A 19311-nucleotide genomic window follows, 5' to 3' on the forward strand; every position below is an offset into this window, starting at 1 on the left:
TCTTAAATGCCTAGTTGACTCATTAGAGGTAGTTGGTAATCTTTGTTAATTAGATGTAAATTAGTAGAGGAGATGGTTGCTCTGAAAGTACTGCAGTCAGGGTAAGAATGGTCTAGAGAAAATGGACTGGAAAAAAAAAAAAAGGAGTGAGTATACTCTATCGGATGGACAATATAAGTGTGTATGGGAGCTACTGCCACTGTTGGCAACAAAGGTTATTTCTCATAGAATGAAGGGTAGATTGTATGAAGCTTGTGTTAGAACTGCAAGCTGCATGGTTGTGAGATATGGGTCTTGAATGCAGAGGATTTGAGGAGACTGGAAAGAAATGACGTGAGCATGCTCTATTGTATGTACATTGAAGACAAAATATAATTGTGCTGAGATCAGCATAAGAGGTAGCAGATGTAAGATGCAAGAAAGAAGACCATGTAGGCATGGACATGTGTAGGGACAAGAATGGCTGTATAAAGATGTGCTGATCACTTAAAGACGATGAATTTTTCAAAAGATGAACACGGACAACGTGGTGAAGGATGTGGAGAGTCAATTACATCCACCCCAGTGTTCAGCTGACGCTTATTTTATCAATCCTGAAAATATGAAAGGCAAAGTTGACCTCAGCAGAATTTGAACTCAGAATGTGAAGATGGACAAAATAATACCACTTTTCCCACTGTACGAATGATTCTGCCAGCTCACTGCCTCATGAGTGCTACATATTAAAGTTTAATTATAAAACATTGTAGAAATGAAAAAAAAAAAAAAAAAATTCCTTGTAATTAAACAGTATGCAGTGTAACCAGAAATATGTGGCATCACTGGTAAGTTCTAGTAACAGACCATGGTGTTAAATTGGCACCAATATTTAGACTGCTTCAAGAATTACTCAGGTGTCTTTTGCATGAGAAACAGTAGTTAAGTTAGTGTAAACATATTTAATGCAGTGAGCATTAAAAAAAAAAATTAAAAAAACTAACTAGAAATGATTCTGCAATGAGTAAAAGCAAACAAACATGTAAAAAAAACTTAGTTGTTGGTTAATGTTATTTAAACAAGATTTATCCCTGACATTAACAATCCAGTAACAGCTATAATTACTGCCTTATATTTAGCAGCTTATGACTAATAATACAAAACATTTGTCAATTATACTAACCTTCATTAAAAAAATAAGTAGTCAAACAAAAATAATATGAGCTTTATTTATTTGAGTTTATTTATTTTACAAGAGTTTATTAAAAAGAAAATAAAAACATCAAAACTATTTGGAAGTGAAAATATCAATTAAAAGGGTTGACAAAGAAATGTCACGTTGAAATGGTAAAAACAAAGGGGGGGGGGGAAGAAAGGATGTGGAGTTTTGTATATAGGTAGATTACCTGGTGTGTAAAGAAAGATATATAAACAGAGAAGATTAGACATCTTGCAGCAAGTCTTGGGTAACTAGTAGACTTTTCTACATTGGCCTGATCACATTAAGCCTGAGTTATAATCCTGGTCATGATAAACTCTTGAGGATAATAATTATATAACAACATTATTAACAAATCATAAAGCTAATGCTTTCTATTTTATGATCATCAACTTGTTTAGAAACAATTTTCTATATGGTTCAGACATAGAATATACAACTCTCCTTTCAATGAATTCTACCTTAGAACAAAAGTACTTTTTAAACCAGAGGCTTTAAATCAATGCATATTTAATCAGATGAATGCAAACACATCTGTTTAACAGTCTACTATCTATTCCAAACTTTCAGCCACCATGGGTGATCACAGTTAACAGTAGAAAGTAAATGTAACAAGATAAAGCTTAAGTTTTCAATTAAAATATCATATTCAAAAGCGAAAGGAGGTATTATTCTGAAGCTGAAGTACCACTGAATACAACCAACAGAGATAGGTTAAGAAAAAAAAAAAAGCATTTAAAAAGATTGATATTGAACTTTATAATAAGAAAAGAAAATTGTCTTTTGAAGGTGGACATTAAGTGACTAAATTCTGTCGGTTTCAAAATTTTGTTGTAAATTACCAGCAGTTTTCAGTTGCAGCAAAAAATATGGATATTGCGATAATTAAAGTATTTATGGTGTTATTGATTTATTTTTCATGATGTCAGAAAAACCTGTAGCTAATAAATCTCTCACAAACAATTACATATAATAGAGTTCTCTCTTTATTATTTGTGGCAGTATTGTGGAACATGATTAATTAAGCAATATTATTATCTGGTGCAATTTAAGCAAGTATTGTTATCCAGTGCTACACAAGCGATTGCTATTTAGACTGCACTGCTATATATCAAACTGGAGAAAGCAAAAATTCTATAGACTGAAGCAATGACACTTTTGGCAGTAACTCTAGAACTACTGTTAGTATATTATATTAAATATAGGTAATACACATGTAGTGATAAATAAAAATTCTCGTATCTTCCATCTCTCATTAACCAAATATATTCTATATATGTGTGTGTGTATACACACAAAAAGAAACTAGGCAGTTTTCATTTGAAATGCAGGTGCATCCTCCTCCTTAAGTGAAAAACTCATTCACCATGAAATACCAGCTTTTTGATCTGAGTGACACCAACAATAAACCAAACCTTTAGCTGCCTTGGATATCTGAAGTGGTTATTAATAGTTAAAAGTATTAGAAAGATTGATTCTAAAACCATAATTTAAGTGTACTCCAGCTGTTCTTACAATCATCAAGCAACTGAGACAGTGTTGTAGCATTTCTGGAAATTATGTTTTCGCAACAAACTGCACCACAGAACATCAAGTGTTTTTGTTCTGTAAACTGGTTATATTACACCATAATACTTATATCCAGGGAAAATCACACCATGTAACTATATCAAGGGAATATCACATTGTATAATTATATCCAGGCAATATCATACCATATCATTTTAACTAGGCAATATCACACCATATAATTATATCCAGGCAATATCACACCATATAATTGTATCCAAGTAATACCACATTGTATAAATTACATCCAGGCATTATCACAGCATATAATTATATCAAGGTAATATCACATTGTATAATTGTATCTGCTCATTGTTACTATGTTTTTAGACAGTTATTTTTATGTCTTTTCATTGGTGATCAGTCCAGCTAACACCAGACAACTGTATTTCATCACAGACTTAACATGGCCACATGTCAAATTATTTAATTTTACATATTAGAGTGGTTCAATTTACTCACCACCGAACACATTGTTACTGATTATTTAATAGGGCCCTGGTCTGTTGACACTTATTTGCAATCAGTTCTTCCATACTTTGCCATAAAATACAAGCTATATTTTTTTAAAAATCATCTAACACCTAATTTTCAGTAACAGATGAACAAGGTTTAATACAAAGATTAAAAAAAAAAAAAAAGAAAAATCCACTTCGAAATCTAAGGTTGATATAAAGTATTCATTGGAAGGAGAGTTTATTAGTTAGAATGATTCATTTTTTAAAAATAATTATAATAAATTGTAGGAATTGTATGTGATTCCTTTTAGAGTATGTTTACCTTGATCGAATATTAAATAATCTCACAAGAAACAATGAAATAAATCAATGTCAAACCAAAATACCATATCAAATATTATAACAGTTCTTTTCTAAACCCAGAACACCGAAATAATTTACCATAGTTTTAACTTATATATTTTCTTTCTCTCTTCATGTTAGAGGAAATGGAGTCAACTTAATAATAATATAAACTACAAGGACAAGGCTGTTGAGGTGTAATATAGTTTATAATATCAACTACAAGAATATTACGATTACTTACAGGGCATTTAGAATAGTTATGAAACAAAACTGGATACTATAAGTTTTCGTTCATTAACATTTTCTTTTTCAACTACATTGCCCTTATGATGGTGGTGATAAGTCTTTCTGCTATAGGCACAGGTCTTGAAATTTGCAGGAAGAGCGCTAGTTGAATACATCAACCCCAGTACTCAACTGGTACTTATTTTATTGATCTTGAAAGGACGAGAAGCAAAGTTGACCTTGGTGGAATTTGAACTCAGAATGTAAATATGGACAAAATGCTGATAAGCATTCTAACAATTCTGTCAGCTCACCACCTTAATAATAATAATAATGATAATAATAATAATAATACATAATGATAACCATAACAACAACATTAATAATAATAATAATAAGTTCTAATAAAGGCATTAAGCCAGAAATATAGTGGAGGATTAGTTGATCAAACTGCTTCAAGTACTTAACAGGTGCTAACTTTATCAACCTTGGAAGGGTGAAAGGTATAAAGTTGACTCCCACCCCAGAGAGAGAGGGAGAGAGAGAGAGAGAGAGAGAGAGAGAGAAAGAGAAAGAGAGAGAGAGAGAGAGAGAGAGAGAGAGATTTGCAATCAGAAAGTAAATGGATGCAACTAAATAGTGCAAAGATCTTGTCTGGTGCTCAGCTAATTATGCCATTCACAACCCCCAAAAGTTGTGACAATATAACAACAATTTTTTACACAGGCATAAAACCAGAAACTTTTGGGGAGTAGAAATGGAGGTAAACAATCAATCATATCAACACCAGTACATAACTGGTACCTATTTTATCAATCTCAGGAAAACAAAAGGCAATGTTGACTCTGGCATGATTAGAACCCAGAACATAAAGGGATGTAACCAAATACTGCAAAGTATTTTATTCAACACTCCACCATCCTTGTGATGATGATGATGATGATAATGATAATCCTTTCTAATTTTGGCACAAGGCCAGAAATTTTGAGGGGGCAAAGCAATTACATCAACTCCACTGGCACTGTTATTTTATTGACTCTGAAAGGCAAAGTTGACATCAGTGGCATTTGAACTTAAAATGTAACAAGCTGGAAGAAATGCTGTTAAGCATTTTGTTCCAATGCATTAACAATGCTGCCAGTTTGCCACCTTCATAACAATAATAATAGTAATACTAGCAATAATAATGCTTTGTAATTTCGGCACAAGGTCAGCAAATTTAGTGGAAGTAGGGTTAGTCAATCACATCGACCTCGATACTTTGACCAGTACCGTCTTCATTTTATTGACCGCCCCACTAAAGGGATGAAAGGCAGAGCTGACCTTGGCAGGATTTCAATACAATAATTAAAGAGTCACAACTAAATATTGCAAAGCGTTTAATCTAACACTCTAACGATTCTGCCAATCCATCACTTTTAAAATAATAATAATAATGATAATTTCAAATTTTGGCACAAGGCCAACAATTTTGGGGGAAGGGATAAGTCAATTATATCAACCCCAGTGTTCAACTGGTACTTATTTTATCAATCCCGAAAGGATGAGAGGCAAAGTCGACCCTCGAAGGATGAAAAGCAAAGTTGACCCGGGTGGCACTTGAACTCAGAACGGAAGGTCGGAAGGAATGCTGCTAAGCATTTTTCGCAAGCATGCTACTGATTCTGCCAGCTCACCACTTTAATAATAATAAAATAATAATGAAATCTTGCAAGAGTTTTATACAGTAAAAATTAAAAAGAGACATAAAAAACATTTCTGTAGCAATAATAATTTGTCTTGTTGGTTGATGATTATAAAGGATAACCAAAGACATTAACAAGGGTTCAATCTCTATTTAGTAAATGCTAATAAAACAAAATGGTCCTGTGGTGAGAGGTTGTAGTAGGTGAATAACAATCTGTGTAACAATAGTCCAAGTAATAATAATTTAACACTTGAGAAAAACGATGTCGATGATGATGATGAATCTATGTTTCCCTTCAAGAAATGTGTGGTACAAGATCACACGTTTGTTGAAGAGGGAGATGCAGTTAACTGAAAGCGAACTGACCAAATCCTTAGTGTATTACTGGTACTTACTTGGATCAACCCTGAAGAGATGGAAGTCAAAGCTGACTTTGACAATTTCATGCCATTGTAGATGGTAACAAAATATCTGTATTTATTTTAAAAGAATCGAGCTATCAATGACAGAATAACATAAGGAAAATACTAAAGTTCTGTTGAGACATTAAGAATGGAAGCTATTGTTATAAGTTTTGTTTTGTGGGTGTTGGGATGGAAATAAATAATACGATAGAAGTGCAAGAGGTGAGGATGGGGAGACAAGCAAACAAACATTAAAAAGAAATAAAATAAAAACCCAACAGAATACAATAGAAGCCACAAAAAGGGGTGAGGTGAAGGGAGAAAAGCAGTGAAAAACTGCCGTGGACTTTTCCCTGAATCATTATTAAAGAAATATCACATTGTGCAGAATTGTCCTAAACACACTGCAGGTAAGACATTGTTTTGGATACATTCCATGGTTTGTATTTTGGAAATCTTTATATGTACAACCACAAACAAATAAGCACACACATGCTCAGTCACACACTCACTCACATATCAATATATAAAGAATTTGTGTTGATTTTTTATGTATTTGTTTGACTGAGAAATATTTTCACACAACCATATGAATACATTGGCACAGGGATCTTGCCAACAACATCCCATGAGTTGTCTTTGGAGTTGTACACTTCTATCAGATCAGAATAAAGGTTCTCTTTTGACCCCCTGCATCGGCCCCCAAATAAATAAATTTTCTCATCCAGCACAGCCAAGCTAACAAAGTCACGAGCACATCTCATTTCAGGGAGAATGTCCCAGTTACCAGTTAGTGGTGTGTAACGAAATACACCTTCAAGCCCTACCACGTATATCTGAGAGTTCAATACCACAGCACTGAGGCACATGTCATTTGCAGGAAGACCATTCTTTACGATGCTACAGGTATGTGTTGTTGTATCATAGCATTGTACAACATTTGTCACAACCTCGTCATTGTTCTTTCCTCCGAACAGATAGATGTATTTACCATAGGCAACATAACCCATGTTTTCTACAGCAAACAGTAGTTTTCCCGTGCTTGTCCATTTATTTGAAGAACTATCCCACATTTCTACAGTGTTTAGCACACATTCTTCATCAAATCCTCCCAATACATAAATGTTGTTATCAACGACAGCCATAGCATGTCGTCTTCGAGCTTGTAACATGTTGTTTCCTCTAATCCAGGAATGGAATGTGAGATCATATTTCCATAATTCTGGACTTCTCAAACCACCAGACACATAAATCTCATTGCCTATCACTGCAGCAGCATATTCGTTTCGCTTTTTAAAGGGAAGCGGTTTCAAAGACACAAACTCTTTTGTATCTGGTCTGTAAAACTCCACATCACTGCTGAGACCATCAGCTACTCTGCCACCAAGGAGTACAGCAACTTCCGTGTAAGAGAAAGCAAAGCGAGGAGTAATCTGATAAGCTTGTAGTAAGTTACGTCGTGAAGGAACAGTATGGAATGAGATTGCATCTTCTATCATTTCTTGACCCTTTTCACACGTCATATGATTGGATTTGATCACATAATCCAGCAGGTAGCTTTGAGCAATCAATGGAAACTTCACACAAGTCATCATCTGGTAGCGGAAAGATTTCCTGTGTTCAATATCATACTCCAGCCATTTGACAGCAGCCTCGAAAACCTACAAAAGAAAACAAGTCAATATAGTTGAAATATTGATTTTTTTAAATTGGCACAAACATTTTAGAATTACAATTGATTAACTTAAGTCAATATATGTCTTATACCTATTTTATATGCAGCCTTCCCGCCCATCATATTTGACTTGTATTTATTTTATTAACCCAGAAATTGAAGAGATGCGATGCATTTTGTCTGGTGCTCTGCTTGTTATGTGTCCCATCACTTTCATGTACAGTTTAAATAATAACAATCGTTACAGTATGAGAACAACAATAACATCATCAACAAGATTTAAAGTTAGGTTAGTGACTGAAGATGGTACAGTCTTTATCACAAGAAGTTTTGTTCCAAAAACAGGGGTCACACAGAATGTTCAAATCTTTAATCTTTATGTTTAATAAATGGAGAGAAATCCCATTGCTATAATGTTCTAGTAACAAGTTAGTTGATAGAAGAATGGACAGACTCTTGTTAAGTTGCATCAATGAATCAGAGCAGTGGAGAATGAAGATGCAATGTAAATGCTGTTTTGTTCTAGTGATCAAATAAGACAGAGATGATGTGATGGGGAGCAAGCGAAATCCACAGTCAAACTATGAAAAAACGTGTAGGGGCAATGAAGTCTTGTCGTTAAGGTGCTGTATGACTGAGTCATGGTTTAAAACCAGCCACCAACACTGTTGAACTCTAGTATAAATCATATGCACGAAGTAGCCTTATTTGAAATGCAGGTGTTACTATCACTTCATGCTTGAGTGATTGCTGTTTAGATCAAAATGTTAACAAATAACCAACACTATTATGTTACCACAAATTCCAGTCCTGGTTGCAGTGTGGTGGCTTGAGTGTCTCAATGACCTTGAGACCTATGCTGAACAGGTCAAAGGATAGAGGCCAGACTCTTATGGACCACCTCTTCCGACATGGGTTTGTGTTGATTAGACAAAAGAAGCAACATTACAAATGCCCCGTTGACAATTCGAAAACAACAAAACCTGGGAGATGAAGGCTTACGAAAACAAGGTGATTTACAGAACAGCATAACCCACGATAATATTGACAAATGGAGTTAAATATCAGAAATATAAATTTTCTTTGAGTGTTTTATAAGTCATCAGAAGAAAACAATTCCTGTCCTTACTGCTACACTGTAGCACAGTACAATCATCCCATATTTGTCTTCACTATAATACTATACTCTACACCTATTACACCATGTTCTTACTCCCACACTCCACTCCACACATTATCTTCAACTGCTTTCAGAATTAAAAATGGGATAACTGTGGCTGAAATACCTCTGTTCAGAGGTCTTCTTGATCAGACTATGATAACATTTTACCATCAAATTCCATGCTTTAAGTCATCTAGAGCACTTCTATTACACACTCCCCTAACAACATTACCACCACTATCACAATGCACGGTATTACTCTAATATAATTACTAATTACATTCTCCCTCAATAACATTATCACATTCTATATTACCAGACTACTACAATAATATTCTAATACAATTACAAATACATCAGTCACTAATACTACCACCACCACCACCACTACTACTGATCATCATCATCATCATCATCGTTTAACGTCCGCTTTCCATGCTAGCATGGGTTGGACGATTTGACTGAGGACTGGTGAAACCGGATGGCAACACCAGGCTCCAGTCTGATTTGGCAGAGTTTCTACAGCTGGATGCCCTTCCTAACGCCAACCCCTCAGAGAGTGTAGTGGGTGCTTTTACGTGTCACCCGCACGAAAACGGCCACGCTCGAAATGGTGTCTTTTATGTGCCACCCGCACAAGCCAGTCCAGGGGCACTGGCAACGATCTCGCTCGAAAATCCTACAGGAGCCAGTCAGGCGGTACTGGCAACGGCCACGCTCAAAATGGTGCATCTCATGTGCCACCCGCACAAGAACCAGTCCAGGGGCACTGGCAACGATCTTACTTGGCTTGCCGGGTCTTCTCACGCACAGCCCATTTCCAAAGGTCTCGGTCCGTAGTCATCGCCTCGGTGAGGCCCAATGTACGAAGGTCTTGCCTCACCACCTCAGCCCAGGTCTTCCTGGGCCTACCTCTTCCACGGGTTCCCTCAACTGTTAGGGTGTGGCACTTTTTCACGCAGCTATCCTCCTCCATTCTCACCACATGTCCATACCAGCGCAATCGTCTCTCTTGCACGCCACAACTGATGCTTCTAATGTTCAGCTTTTCTCTCAAGATACTTACACTCTGACGGGTATTCACATTGACATTACACATCCAACGGAGCATACTGGCTTCATTCCTTGCGAGCTTACGTATGTCCTCAGCAGTTACAGCCCATGTTTCACTGCCATGTAGCATGGTTGTTCGTACGCATGCGTCATACAGTCTGCCTTTTACTCTGAGTGAGAGTCCCTTTGTCGCCAGCAGGGGTAAGAGCTCTCTAAACTTTGCCCAGGCTATTCTTATTCTAGCAGCTACACTTTCAGCGCACCCACCCCCACTACTAACTTGGTCGCCCAGATAGCGGAAGCTATCGACTACCTCTAGTTTTTCACCCTGGAATGAGATAGAAGTTGTTTCCTGTTTGTTTGCAGTCTTTATTGTACCTGAACATCTGCCACAAACAAAAACTAACTTGCTAGTTAACCTGCCTTTGATGTTGCTGCACCTCTTATGTGTCCATAGCTTGCACCGGGTACATCTTATAGAGTTACTACCTACTCCTTTTCTACATACTGAGCAGGGCCATCTACCTGAAGGGGTTTGTGTTTTATCTACCTTCCTACTTATTAGGATTTTGGTTTTAGCTAGGTTGACTCTAAGGCCCTTCAATTCTAGACCTTGCTTCCACACCTGAAACTTCTCCTCTAGTTCTGATAGTGACTCCGCAATTAGGGCAAGGTCATCAGCATAGAGGAGCTCCCAGGGGCAACCTGTCTTGAACTCCTCTGTGATTGCCTGGAGGACTATGGTAAATAATAGGGGGCTGAGGACGGAACCTTGGTGGACCCCTACCTCTACCCGGAATTCATTGCTGTACTCATTTCCAACCCTCACCTTACTGGCCGCATCTCTGTACATGGCTCGCACAGCTCTCACTAGCCATTCTTCTATCCCAAGTTTCCTCATTGACCACCAGATAAGGGATCGGGGGACCCTGTCAAAGGCTTTCTCCATGTCAACGAAAGCCAGGTACAGAGGTTTATCCTTGGCTAGGTATTTCTCTTGCAACTGTCTCACTAGAAATAAGGCATCAGTAGTGCTTTTACCTGGCACGAACCCAAACTGCATCTCATCTAAATTGATTCGCTCCCTAATTAGTTGGGCTATGACCCTCTCTGTAACTTTCATAACCTGATCTAACAGCTTGATGCCTCTGTAATTATTTGTATCTAAAGCGTCCCCTTTACCTTTGTAGCAGTTGACTATGATGCTGCTACACCAGTCATAGGGTATGACTCCTTCGTGTATCACCTGGTTCGTAATACGGGTGACTAGGCTATAGCCAACACTGCCAGATATTTTGAGCATCTCTGCAGTGATTCCTGATGGGCCGGGGGCTTTCCCGGTCTTCATACTCTTAATTGCTTTATCTACCCTGGTACTATCAACTCGGATAGCTGGTCCCTCTATTGGGTCGACATAAGGCAGGCTCTCTTTCTCCCATTCATTCTCTTTATTAAGCAATCTATCGTAGTGGCATCTCCAGACCTCTTTCTTTGCATCCTCATTTAATGCAAGCGTACCATCATCCATGCGAACACATTTCTCTCCTACAACATCACTATTCTCTCTCCTACACTGTCTTGCAACCCGAAATACCTCGAGTCTTTGGTCCTCACGGCGCAGAACATTGGCAAATCTTTCCTTATCTGCTTCCCCTCTGGCTAAATAAACCTGTCGCCTAGCCTCCCTTCTGGCACATTGGTACAATTCCCTGCTACCACCGTTCTTCCAGTCCTTCCAAGCTTGTTTCTTTTGTCTAATAGCCCTGTCTACCTCCTTGTTCCACCACCACGTTACTCTGGGTTGGGAGGGGACCTTACACCACCCACAAATCTGGTCGGTGGCTTTCAACAGGTTGTCCCGCAGAAATCTCCAATTGTCTTCCACGTTGTATGATGCTATATCCCCTTCTATTTCGTTAAATGCTTCAAGTAACTTGTCTCTAAGTCTCTGTCCGTTTGCAGGGTCTTTAAGCTTCCACACCCTTCTTCTCCAAGCCTGTCTAATTCTGGGCACCCATTTTGCCTTGATCCCAAAGTCGCTAACTACTAATCTATGTTGTGGGGTACATTCTTCGCCAGGGTAGGTTTTGGCATTTATAAGCCGCCCTCTTTCCCTATTTCTGGCGAGGATGTAGTCGATTTGGCTAGAGTGTCTGCCGGAGCGGTAGGTGACTAGGTGACTGGCAGGTTTCCTGAAGTTGGTATTGCAGACCATAAGATTGGTTGCATCACAGAACTCCAGCAGTCTGGTTCCCTCCTCGTTGCGGGAACCGAAGCCATAGCCTCCATGTATGCCATGGAAGCCCCCAGCACGACGTCCGACATGACCGTTGAAGTCTCCAGCCACAAAGAGAAGGTCCCTGTCACTCGTCGACGAGGTAGTTTGCAAGAGGGTGTCATAGAATTGGTCTTTCAGACCATCTGGTAGCCCAGGTTGAGGTGCATAGGCTGAGTTTGCCAGAGGCGGAGAATACTGCAATCTTGGTGAAAGCGAACATCCTAGATACATGTAGGTTAGCTAGAGAAGTAGATGATGACAAGGACATTGTACATTGACACAACAAGTATGATGTGGATGACCTAATTTCTGAGAATTTTAACAACCAATGAGTGACAATTTTTAGAAGATGGTTCAACTAGCAAGTCATTTTGTTGCTTACATCTTTCTTTCTTTCTTTCTTTTTTTGTGTATCATACATAATCCTGAATTAATTGTCATTCTTAAAAGAACTATAGGGGGTCATTATCCGTTGTTGTCGTGTACCAAGTTTGCCCTGATCAAGCAGGGCTATAATCCATCTGGTCATTTATCTGGGACAAAAATATCTAATCTTTCCTGCCTGGAATAAGATGATCAGGTGTGAATCATGGCTGACTGAACATTCAACTTGTTTTTGCAACTGTTTTAGCACTGGAGATAAACACATGAATGAACATACAGAAATTATCATCATCAAGATCCATTTACCAACTTGGCATGGATTGGACAGTTTGATGGGAGCTGGTAAGGCCAGGGGCTGCACCAGGCTCCATTGTCTGTTTTGGCATGGTTTTTATGGCTGGATACCCTTCCTGATGCCAAACATCTTACAGAGTGTACTGGGTACTTTTTACGCGACACCAGCAGCACTTTCTTTTTACAGGGCAACTGCACTGGTGATTTTACATGGCACCAACAGAGTCACTGAGTAACTTGCAAGACAAAATGCCCCCCCAGGATATCAATTCTTTTGTGGTACACTTCAAGTGTACAGCAAGGCACCAGATATCTCAGTCCAGAGGGATATATATATATATATATATATATATATATATATATATATATATATATATATATATGTGTGTGTATCTGTAAAAATATGTGACACTTATTTGGTAGCCATGATAAAACTCTGAGTTTCGGATGCTGGGGTGGGAACCCATGCCAACATCTCTTCAGTTATCCGGTCATTGAAAATTTTTCACAGGAATTTTCAATGGCCGGATAACTGAAGAGATGTTGGCATGGGTTCCACCCAGCATCCAAAACTCGAAGTTTTATCATGACTACCGAATAAGTGTTACATATTTTTACAGATAAATTCCTCTATTTACATAATATTGAGGTCTCTTTCTTTCTTTTGTTGTCCTTTCTATCAATATATATATATATATATATATATATATATATACATATATATATATATATATGAGAGACAGAAAGAGAGAGACTAAAACGTCTGATGTCAACTAAGTCAGCATTGTCAAATAGGCAACATCAAAACAATTGTGTGATAATGTCTCATAATCTTTCTATAAGATAGTAGTGTATGATTTCCATTATGTTGAGCTATCACACATAGACAGCGCCCACTGGCTCATTATCAGGTCATGTAGCTGAATGTCAGACTAGCGGGGTTTGTTCAGTCAATTTAGAAATCAAACAGAAGCTGGACAATGATCTACTTCAACTCAGCAGTCAGGAATGGTGAAAATGAGAAATTCAAACACTCACCTGGCTTTCAGTTGTACAATTTAGCCGTCTGTCATTCAACAGATCTATCACACATTCACCAGAGAGGCGTAAGAAATCTTCATCTTTTATGAGTGATGTGAAATGTTTACAGGCATATTCCTTGGTGAACTCATATAGCTCCTTATGGGCATGTGCATCAGACAGAGACAATGCGCAAAGACAGTTCGAGTCACTGATTTCCTCCTTGAAGAACTGAACACATAACTCTACTAATGTTGAGATTTGGAACATGTGAGATTGTGAGAACAATTCAAAGACTATTCCAGTAGTAATGGTGATGCTCCCAGTATAAATGAAGTGCAAAACATGTCCAAACACCAGTGGATCGATTTGCTTGATGGTAAATGAGTTCTTATGTGTTTCTTCCATTCCAGACGAAAACATTGATTTGAAATAATAAGAACCTGCTGCCAAGATGGCTCGGTGGCAAGGGAATTTCTTGTCTTCAATAATTATAGTAACATCAGTGTAGTTAGCATTCACACGAAATGCTTCAACATTAGCTCTAAGAGCATCTGAATGCTGAGAGCTGAAATAGAACATTCCTTGTGAGTAAGAGTCTTCCTCTACATCCTTGTTCTGCTCTGCCATGACTGAAAAATACAAAGGAAGATACAATTAGTAAGATGATGGTGAGTATTATCAGAGATAGATATTAAGTTAACACCAGTGTGTTTAAGAAATCATTAAATCAAGCAGATTCTACAAATTTAATATTCCTACAAAATTTTAACAAATCTAATATTCCTACAAAATTTAAAATCTATATTGTCCATGGGTGCTTTAGCAGAGCTCCATCAATTACAAGCATTCTGGCCAGGCCTCTGATTTGAGGTTTACTTCCATCCTCCTTTTCTTCTTTCCATTAGTCTCAGATACCTTGAAAAGGGTCACAGAAACAGGAGTTTCCTCCTCAGACTGTGGGCCCTCAGTTTATCAAGGGTAATCCTGCATCTATACATGTATGTGTAGTCCTGGGCAAAACTTTTTAAGGAAGACTGGTAGTTGCTCAAGCATGCAGGTCTCCCCTTTCAACGCAGCCAATGTTTACCCAAGGAAAAGGCAGCTAACTTGGGGCTGATACACTTCAGCACCTATATTGTTGTTGCAAGCAATACTGTCTGAATGCAAAGAGCCAGAACATACTGCAAGGTGTTTCGACCAAACCTCTAATGGTTTTACCAATCTACCAATCTGGATTGGTGCATTTTTTTTAATGCCTCCGAAAGAATGGAAGGCAACGTTTACCTCAGTGGGACCTAAAAGAAAACAGATGGCCACAACAAATACTACAAGACATTCTGTTCAGCACTTTAACAATTCTACATTTGCTGCCTCCTATAGACTAAACCTTTAAAAGAAAAATGGCTGTAAAGTACTGGCTACATGGTATTGAACACAACCATTATTACAATCTCCTCATTCAGATTCACAATAGCTTACATAACTTGTCTAACAACAATATGATACATTAATAGGCAAAATATCTTTAAGGCAAATGAAAAACTTGCAAAGATAAGAGTACAGTTAAATAACACAAGCACCCATTCCACCCCAACATACACACAACCACATACATTTGAAGTATATCAGAAAAGCACCTTCTTGTTGTTGACATTTATAAACTGTTTGACAAATTGTTTTTACACCTGCATGTTTTTTTCCTGAATCCTGTTGGCAAAGCAGTAATAGCTAAGCAGAGTTATGTGTTTTGCACAATGGCTCTAAAAATGTGCAATAATAAAGTCAGCCTTGTTTAATCAAACAAACTCAGATCATATTATCCTGTCACATCAACTTATAGCAAAACAAAAAACAAAACAAAATATCATATCATATGAATATCATATAAGATAATGATCATCATCGTTTAACGTCTGCCTTCCATGCTGACATACACACACATAAATATTCAGTGACTAACAAGAGTTAAATTGAGGTTAACAAAGCCATATGGCTGTTCTATACTTTGGAACAAGACAGTAGCTAAAGGTAAGATGACATGTTATGCCATTACTCTAATATTTGATAATTGTGTTGAATAAAAAAAAATAACAACTACAGTGTGTTTTTGAGATGGTTATGGGTCAAGTATAATGTAGTAACAGGTTTGAAAGAGAATAATGTCACCAATAAAACTTGAGCACACATGACTGCTCCATCAAGCAGAATGACAGATTGCTTTGTATGAATATATATATATATTTATCCCTCAAAAAAGCTTGTTATAGTTAACTTGTTTAGATCAGATAAAGAGATTTGTTACAAATGGCCTCATACAATGGAAAGATATATTAACAGTTAACTATCTGTAGTAGAGTGTTATGAAAAAAATTTAAACATAGTGGAAAGACAGGTTATCACAGAGGGAGTGACATAATCATTGTCACCATTTCACACTTACTTTCTATGCTTGCATGGATCAGATGGAATTTACTGAGGCAGATTTTCTACTGCTGGATACCATTCCTGTTGTCAACTCTCACCTGTTTCCAAGCAAGGTAACATTTCCCCACAGCCAGGCATGTTTTCCAAGGAAGACTATATATGAACATCATTTGCATGATGGTGGTGCTTGTTTACAAGCTTCATGTGGTGTTTGGACAAGGATATACACAAATACACAGGCCTCTTTCAGTTTCTGTCTACCAGATCCCTAACAAAACTTTGGTCAGCCTGATGCTACAGTAGAAATCATTTGCCCAAGGTTCTGCACTGTGGGAATGAAACCGAGACTGACCAAATGATTAGGAAGTGAGCTTCTGAACTACATAACCACACACACAGTGGCAAGATAGAGTTGTTACAGATGACATATAAAGAAAAGGACATGAAGTCAGTATGACAAATAACATTTGAAAATGGCATAGGAATAATGGTATTCGTTGTAAGACACAGGGCTTGTACAACTGACTCAGCTACACAAATTGAAACGAAACAAAAGAAAACAAAAGCTGCAATTGTAAACGACAACTAGAAAGAGAAAGACGACATATAAGAAAAAGAGAAGAATACAGGCATTGTTTCTGACAGGACAGTTTGTTAACTTTACATATATGTGAGGAAGGCATTTCATATAGAGCTTTAATCCATACATCCCTTTCCATAAATGGATGTTTAAATAAAAAGTAAACTTCATTCATGTCAGTAATAAATAGGTTTCATTTAATCAGATTTTCAATGGTTTAATGATAAAACCCTATCATTAAGTGGCTTTGTGTGCAGATAGGAAGCTATAATTGCACTGACCAAAAAAAAAAAAAAAAAAAAAAAAAAACTTAAACTTAAAGCAGTGGTTCTCAACCATTTTCCATTTTTTCCCTTATGGACCCCTTTACTTGGATGGAACCCCATAGCCATTCAAAGTTTTAAAAATTCCTATAAAATATTTCTATAATTACATATCTAAATATCATTAGGGATTGTATTAAAAATTGTTGAAATGTTTTGTGCATTGTAAAAGTGCAATAAACCAATTTATCGCACATACATTTTAACAACAAAAATCTTATAGGGGCCCCCCAAGTGTTACACGGACTCAGCAGAGAAACACTGGTTTAAAGTTACTTGGAATTACAGGTGTAAATAACAAATGCATGCCATCATTAAAATAATGAATAAATAGTTCAAATAACTCTGAACTGGAACTGTCAGAGATAACAACAACAGCCATATCAGTATTAAGCCAAAACATTTTCAGATGCACCATTCTGCTGTTGAATGAAGCCACACAGAATTTTCTCTAAAGTTCATTTTGGTGTTATGGAATTACCAATAATTTTTGGTGAAACTAGTAGAGGAGAGTTTAGGGGAATTTTTGTAGTATGTGTGGGTGTACTGCAGAATCGGATAATAAGCTAGTATCTAAAACTTGGCCATGCTATCTCTATACTAGAATTTGAAGTTTCTCAAAAAAGAAAGGAAATGAGAAAAAATTATTTCCTGATCTTTATTATTAAACCAATCATAAATCAAGATATATGAGTATTTTTAGATAAAGACTTCAATCTCAATAATTTTTTAGATATTTCTCTTCTAGTTTTGATAAAATTCTTCCTGCCACTGACCTATCCAAGGTGAATTCAACTCGACCCTTTTACTGCAGAAAGCAGTTTTATATACCAGTCTATCTTTTGTAGAGGAATGTTCTGTTTGAAACCATATTTAGTTGAGATATGTCAAATTGATTGAGGCAATGTGACTGGCAGAAAATATCAGTTTTATTATTTGATAGATGTTTAATATCATTACTGGAATAAACATGAAATTCAATTTCACAGTTGACAGATCAAATATGAAAGGTAAATTGAACTCATCATTCTTAAACAGGTTTTGACCAGAACCTAGATAAAGTAATATGATTGTACTAGATGGAAGTCTCTATCTGCAACACTATAAGTGCAGCCTGGTTACTTATACTAGTGTGGCCGTACCTAGAGTTGAACCTAACCCAATAATATTATAATCATAAGAGAATGGTAATAAGGCTGTACTCAGGAACTGCACTACAAAATATTATCCTGTCAATTTGGAGCTATAATTTCTCTACCATTCCACCCCACTACACCATCAGTATAGCAGCCAACTCAAACAGGTTAAGCACCCAGAGGTGGAATTTATAGAAAAAATGTTATTTTTAGATCTAACACTATTAATGTAATTTCTGTCAGTTGATGTTGAATATTAAAATGTTACCACTTGATTAGGAATGATAGTTTCAATAACCAGGCCATTCACCTGGTTATTTTATGGTATTGTGTTGTTATTTAACGAACTCTTACCACTAATAGAACAATTATGTAGGGTTTCTTCACATAGATACTTGGATTTCTCAAAAAAATAACTGGTTTATATAAGTTTACATTAACGCTAGCATAGCTTTCATGTTTCTGATTATTTCTGTGTCAGTATAAGACAAGTAAAGAAATCTGCCCATCAAATAATCATATCTTACCATACCAGTTTCTAATCCCCAACCATCTCATCAATCTAATCTCTTACAACTACATCTCTATCTTCCAATCACCACACTGTGCCCTTCTTCTACCACCACCAAATATATATGACATACATAACACATATATAAAATAATTGGCAGCATTATATCAGGGTTAAATCCCTCACTCAACACTGAGTATGTGTGTATACTCTCACCATCTTCCCACCATCACCACCATACAAGCATAGTTCTATGGATATGAATTTTGCTTTCATGTACTGTTAGGTTCAGTTCTGCTGTATGACATCTTAGGTTAGTGTCTTCTACTATAGACTCAAGGTGGTCAATACTTTCAGAGTGAAAATGCTGGACAGAATCTGAGAGAGAGGAGGGGTGGGAGGAGGGAGAGAGAGGGAAAGAGAGGGAGAGTGGGGCAAGAGAGAGGGGGTGGGGAGAGGGAGAGAGAGAGGAGAGGGAGAGGAAGAGAGTATGTGTGATATGTGTGTGTGTGTGTGTGTGTATATAATGTTAATTGAGCATGTCCTCATTAACACTGAGCAAAAAGTGGCACTATTGACTTTCTC

The 19311-nt window shown here is 37.1% G+C and overlaps 1 protein-coding gene across 6 annotated transcripts in view; it reads right to left on the reverse strand.

Annotated features, from left to right (window-relative positions):
* Positions 1-1191: 1191 nt before the first annotated feature.
* LOC106878601 (kelch-like protein 24) overlaps positions 1192-19311 on the reverse strand; it is a 64074-nt gene continuing 45954 nt past the window's right edge. For all 6 annotated transcript variants that reach the window (XM_014927865.3, XM_014927863.3, XM_014927864.3 and 3 more), the window contains 2 exons: positions 13768-14381; positions 1192-7544 (listed from right to left, as the gene is read on the reverse strand). In XM_014927865.3, coding sequence (XP_014783351.1) covers positions 6432-7544; positions 13768-14379 — 1725 coding nt within the window. In that variant the 5' untranslated portion in view covers positions 14380-14381 and the 3' untranslated portion in view covers positions 1192-6431. The remainder of the gene's footprint in view (positions 7545-13767; positions 14382-19311) is intronic.

The sequence above is a fragment of the Octopus bimaculoides genome, chromosome 4, assembly GCF_046866305.1.
Source record: "Octopus bimaculoides isolate indiv1 chromosome 4, ASM4686630v1, whole genome shotgun sequence".
Classification (NCBI taxonomy): Eukaryota; Metazoa; Mollusca; class Cephalopoda; order Octopoda; family Octopodidae; genus Octopus; species Octopus bimaculoides.